Below are 6542 nucleotides of genomic sequence, written 5' to 3' on the forward strand. Positions count from 1 at the left end.
ACTAACTATCCCATCTTCCCTTACTTTTTTACTCCCTTACTCTGCTTCATGGTGAATCTTCCAAATGAATTCCCCATACCTAAATCCCATGTTATTGGAACATTTGAATGAAATAAAATGACCAATTTTCCTTTGTCCCTAATGGAAACAAATGTATAAAAAATGGTTGGAGGTGAACTTCTCTTGTCTTATGTACACATAGGAATAGCATTAATAGCCTATCAAAATAGTATGGCAATCCCAAACAAAGGACTCCTTAGATTTTCAAAATATAAGCTTATTTATTTATGAGTAACATGAACAAATACTGATATATTCATATAATGGGATACTACACAGAAACAAAGTTGCCATAACTTTGGGGTACCACACCTTGATAATAGAAAATAATTTTAGGCATATACAAATAAACACAAATCCAAAAAGGAACACTAAAGCAAAGAAAAAATTGATTAGAATTACATCAAAGTTTTGTAATATAATATTTAGGGACACAAATATATATGATAAAACTAAAAACAATGCAGAGTGAAAATGACTTCCAGAGGGAGCTAAGGTTATGGGATCAGATGAGCTCTGAGGGAAAATTCACTAGAATTACATTTTTCTTTTGTAAGTAGAGGACTACATATGTTACAATAGTTCTTTATACTTAATATTGATTTCATCAACACTATTTCAAGGGTATTTTCGTATCTGGAATAAAATATAGTTTAAAAAGATGTCCATCACGATAGCACTCTGTTTACACATTGAGGCAGCTCTAGTTCTCCATGGAGGCTTCACAGCTTCAGGCAAGTTTCAGAACAGCTCAGCTGTTCTGGAAAAGAGAGGTTTGGTTGTTTGAGCAGGCACTGGAAAAGCCATTCCTCTAACCTGCAACAAGAGGCTGGGTTATGTATGAACCTAACAAATAGAAGGTATAATGAATTTTTATCTTCCTTGTAAGAGGCAAACAGTTAAGGTATGTCAATCAAGGAATTAATTCTTACCCACACTCCAAAAGAGATAAAAGCATGTTAGTTCTCTGGGCATAGAATTCCATAACCGTTATTCACATGCAACACGCAACCAGTCTGTGAAACTACTCCTCTCCCTACCCTCTCCCTAAGGAGCTGGGGAAACTACTGTTTCTTTGACTTTATTTTCTACCCAGCTCACAATATTATTCTTGAACTCTCTGTTAGTTGTACATCTGCTTTTGCATTTTAACCTGCATATTTTCACTACCAACAGGCAGGTTTAGAACTCTCACCTCTACATATCTGTGTCTTAGCAGAGTCTCTTATGAAATGAAGTCCAAATGAGTGAAAACAAAAAGTGAACAGGACTCCTTTTTTTTATTCTTGAAGATGGTCCTGTCTCTCTAAGAAACTATAGCCAGGAAATGAGAAAAGGGAATGATGGACCCTAACAAGGCTGGAAAGAGCTTGGCATGCAGCAAACATGAAATAACTTAATAATTTTCATATTCTGCCTTAAGTTTTTTAATTTTTTAATTATGTGTGTAAGTGTGGGTGTATGTGCACCTGATTGCCGGTTCCCTTAGAATCTCCCTGGTGCTGAAGTTACAAGAGGTTACAGTCCACCTGATATAGATGCTGGAAACTGAATGGGTCCTAACTGAATCCTCTGGAAGGGAAATTTATATTAACTTCTGAGCCATCTCAATGCTCCTCCAGAAATTCTCCTGAGGGTCTCTTTCTCTTATTTCAACTTCTCATTCATAAACCAAATGTTTTTGTCAATACCAGTTCCCAGGCCTCAATCCACCTAGTTTGTGAATTCACCCTAGCATGCTAGTACTCCTGCTTTTGTCAGAAGCTTTTCTCTATATAGAAATTTTCATGTCTCATAAATAACAAGATGCTATTTGAAGTCACAAGAATGTGCCTCTTTTCATTAACTAGAAATTATACAATGTCTTATTTAATGTAGACATTTGATGAAATCATAATTACATCCCAAATGAAAAGTCATCACATAAAGAGGACAATGAAAAGGAGGAAGGGTGAAAGAATATATGAAAAATTAATATGTACAAACACGGAACAGAATTAGGAGGAAGACATGGAGGGAGTGAAAGGAAGAAAAGGGAAAATTTTATGATTAAAATAAAATCTCAAAAGTAAACAAAACAACAACAAAAATATAGACAAAGGAAGGCATATGCTACTCTGCTTGCTAAGGGGGGTGCCGTTCCTCCTTTGTCAATAGTGCAATATCCACGAGAAAGCAGTTTCTAGAGTCACAAACCTGGAGTCTCCCTTTCATGGATTCCCTAATCATTCACTGAAAACTCGTTTCAACTCTTTGTCTCTTATTCCTTCACAAAGTAAAACTAGGATCATTTCAAAAATGTTTGTGAAAAGCAAATAAAAAAATTACAATACCCATGATGTACAGACAAAATGTTCATCACTCGTCTTTCTTTACAGCTGCTCAGGAAGAAAGCCAGGGTTATGTAGAAACTTCCACAGTGATGATTTCACCTCCTTATTCCTGAGACTATAGATCAATGGGTTTAGCATAGGGGTGACCAGATTATTTAAGACCTGAACAGTTGCATCCAGCCAGGGACTTGGTGTTGGCCTTAGGTATATAAGGACAACCGGCATATAGAAAAGCAAGATGGCAGTGAGGTGGGCGCTGCAGGTGGAGAAGGCTCTTCGACGTCCCTCAGCAGAGCGGATCCGCAGAATAGCACAGACTATGAAGCTGTAGGAGGTGAGGATGAGGAGGAAGCAACTGAGGGGCATCAAGCCAACACTGATGAACCCCACCATCTCCAGGGCTGATGTGTCTGCACAGGCCAGCTTCAGCATCACAGGGATATCACAGAAGTAGTAGTCCACCTCATTGGGACCACAGTAGGGCAACTGGAAGGTGAGAGTAGTTAGAAAAGTAGCCTGAATACAACCAAAAAATGAGGTGCCTGTGGCCAGGATGGCACATACTCTGTGGCTTATGATGATTGAGTAGCGGAGAGGGAAGCATATGGCAACGAAGCGGTCATAGGCCATCACTGTGTACAGGAAACATTCTGTACAACCCAGGAAATGGTAGAAGAAAAGCTGGCACACACAGCCTGCATAAGAGATGGCTCGGCTGTTTCCAGAGAGGTAGAACAGCATCTTGGGAGAACTCACAGAAGGAAAAAATATGTCAAAAATAGACAACTTACATAGAAAGAAGTACATGGGGGTATGAAGCCGAGTGGAGGAGATAATGGCCGTTAAGATTAATAAGTTTCCCATAAGGGTGAAGACATAGAAAGACAAAAACAGGACAAAGAGCATGGTCTCCAGACCCTCTGTGTTTGGGATGCCCAGTAGGATAAACTGAGTCACTACAGAGCGATTCCTCATTGTTTTAAAACTTTTGCTGAAAGCTTTGAGTGTGTTTAATGTGGTACACCTTTCTATCTTGCGATACACAGCAGTCTGATCTATACACACATAAAAAATGCTATAAGTGAAGCATTCGGAGTAAGTCTACTTAGTTCTCAGAAGGAATACTTTCTGTAGGGAAATGATTATCTTCTTTTACCAGAGCAGCATTTTAGAGATAAAGTAAAAACATTTACAGGTTAGAAATATTTTTGATGGCATTTTTATATTTTGAGTTCTGGTGATATCTTTAAGTAACATACTCTGACTATTCATTTCCTTCTGCAAAATAATAGGAAAAGAGTATATTATAAATCATGACAACTAATGACCATCTCAACTTTAGTTCTTGTTATTTTATTAGTTCAAATAATTTATACAATAACTCACGGACATCTGTAAAATGAAATTCACAATTATTTAACAGAATCAACAGCACCAACCATTCTCAGGTACTACAGTAGAGTTATGTCACACCTATGAAGGTACCTAGCAAAACTGTAAATTCTAATTAAACTCTTTCATCATTTTACATCTCTGAAACTTATTTCTGCAAGTGCTTTAATTTGACATTAGTACTTTAAAACTATTTATTTGTTAAGTAACATTATTTATTTTACAGCTAAAGAAACATTTTTTTTAACTTTTACTCTTCTTTCATACCTTATTTCCCGACTGCAGTATCCTCTCCTTCCACTGCTCCACTCCCTCCTACAAGAACCTTTCCTCTCCTCCAGATGAAGTCCTCCTCTGTTTCCCTTCAAACAAAGAAAATATAGCAGGCCTCTTTGGGACAGCCACCTAACATGGCTTAACAAGATACAACAAGACTTGGCACAAACCCTCATATTACGACTGGGCTGGTAAATCCAGTAGAAGAAAAGTGTCCTAAGTGGAGCCAATGGAGCCCAGTAACACCTCCCACGGTAGTATAACAAGAACACCAAGCTACACAACCATAATGTATATGCAGGGGATCAAAGTGACGCATTTATTAAATAATATTATTAAGCCCATTTATATGCCATCTCTTCAGATTAAATCTCTTTAGAATTGAGAGTGCTTAAATGACCAGGTCTGTTACAGCTATGTTTTTTCTTATTGTGACCCTTTTATCCTAAGTGGACAGAGACAATTCAGAATATTAGCCAAAAGAAAAATCAGCAAAAAATGAATCAAATTCAGGTTATCATGATAAAGTTCCAAAACATTAAAAATATAAACATAAAAGTAGAATAAGGGCAAGAAACACCACTGCTGAGGTTAATTTTACTCTAAGTGGATAATATCATTATATTAAAGAGGCAGGGATCCTTTTCTTAATTTACCTACTATTAGTGACATTAATAATATACAAAGCAGGTATTGAATACTTATTTTGCTCTAAAGATAGACACACCATTTAAAAAACATGATTATATGAAAAAATATCGATGAAAGTAACAATTACTAGTTAGACCTACAGATAGATTAAGTTCAGCTACATTAAGGAACGTGTCCATGTTTCACAGCTAGTATATCAGACCTGCTTTGTTCCAATCTTTCCTCTGCCCTCGTCTGCTCAAAGAATGTCTTCCAAAGCTGGACGACACCTTTGCAGGTGGATTTCTACAGCTACTTTTCTTGAATGTTGGAAAAATTTTCATTCCTTACATCTTCCAGATTAATTATACATATTTAAAATCTCATCTGATTTAAGAAAGCATACGGTGGAACTTTTTATAATTTTAAAGACTAAATTTAGTATTATCGGTAAAATAGGAATATTTTGATATTAGGCAAAAAAGATAATTATTTTAATACAGAAAGTATTCCTTCTGAGAACTAAGTAGACTTACCCTGATGTGGGCAACAGTAGCATTTGATATTCTAATGGAGAAAAGGCTGCTGCCTGCTGTAAGAAAGAAAATTACCCTGTGTTAAAAGCACATTCAAAGATTTCACAAGCAAAGTTTGTAATCTGACATTGGTGTTCAGACTAGTAAATTTGTGTCTTTTAAAAGTCATAACATTCAGCATGGGAGTTCAGGTCAGAAGCTGTAGTAAATGACCCTATGTTCCCTTTCACAAATACCTTGAGCCATTCTGTCTTCCCCAATCCCACACTCCAATTGAATACAAAAAAGACAGTAAAATGAGAAGCAGTGACATAAAGGACTGGTAGGGCATGACTGCCCCTCATAAAAATTCTAGGCACACATGAAAATCTCTCTAAGCAAGTCAAGTTCCTGTGGTTTTTTTTTTAATTCCCTTTCCTCTATCAGTAAAGGTACTCAGAGGTACCTAGTTGTTGCTTATGCTCAAACACCATGACATTCTTATTCTATAATATCATATTATTTTAAGTCCATTAAAATAAATGATTATCTCAAAGACAAGGAAGGGCCCAAGTATGGTCCTTCTAGTGTGTAAGGGAGTTGAAGATCAGACCTGAAGAGAAGGAGGGTTACTCACATCATCTCCAGAGAACATGGTTCATGTTCTGCTCACTGAAATAGCAAGGCCTGCAACACATGTTTCTTGTCAGAGCCAAATGCACTATAGACAGCGTAGTTCTCATTGATCTTTTAATAGAGAAGAAAGTCTCATGGGACTTGGACAACCAAAACATTCTCCATAGACTGATTTATGGGAAGTGTCTGATAGAGCCCCTTAAGGCCTCTTTGTTAGCTAGTGACAGCTCTAAGGGGACAATTAGTTTGTCATCTTTATTCATCATCTAATCATGAAATAACAGTGATGATACTGCAAAAAGGCACTCTAAAGTGGGGAACATGTTCGTGTGTAGCCGAACAGGCTCCAGTTCTAAGATAGTCACCTGCAATGGTATATCTGTATTTTGGTGCCTTTTTATACCTTTAAACTTTTGCCTGTAACATCATTTATCCCATCATTTTTAAAAGAATACATGCATATTTTTAGGGCTAAATGTTTACCTTTAACAAATAATGTTATTCAAAACAGCACCATATTTGGATGCTGGACACGGTGGTTCATACTTTTAATCTCAGCACTCAGAAGACAGATGCAGGTAGATCTCTGTCTGTTTGATGTCAGAGTGAGCCTACAGAGCAGGCCAGCCAAGGTTACACAGTGAGATCTTGTCAGAAACAGACAAACAAATAAAGAACATAAAGAAAAAGTATAACTGAT

General features: G+C 36.9%; 1 protein-coding gene across 1 annotated transcript; it reads right to left on the reverse strand.

Annotated features, from left to right (window-relative positions):
* Positions 1 to 305: 305 nt before the first annotated feature.
* LOC125388962 (olfactory receptor 10D1B-like) lies at positions 306 to 3835 on the reverse strand. The gene has a single exon (XM_085688607.2). The coding sequence runs from the start codon at positions 3366 to 3368 to the stop codon at positions 2433 to 2435; it is 936 nt and encodes a 311-aa protein (XP_085544733.2). The 5' UTR covers positions 3369 to 3835; the 3' UTR covers positions 306 to 2432.
* Between the last annotated feature and the right edge of the window lie 2707 nt (positions 3836 to 6542).

Source organism: Myodes glareolus, chromosome 4 (genome assembly GCF_982192425.1).
Source record: "Myodes glareolus chromosome 4, mMyoGla1.1, whole genome shotgun sequence".
Lineage (NCBI taxonomy): Eukaryota > Metazoa > Chordata > Mammalia > Rodentia > Cricetidae > Myodes > Myodes glareolus.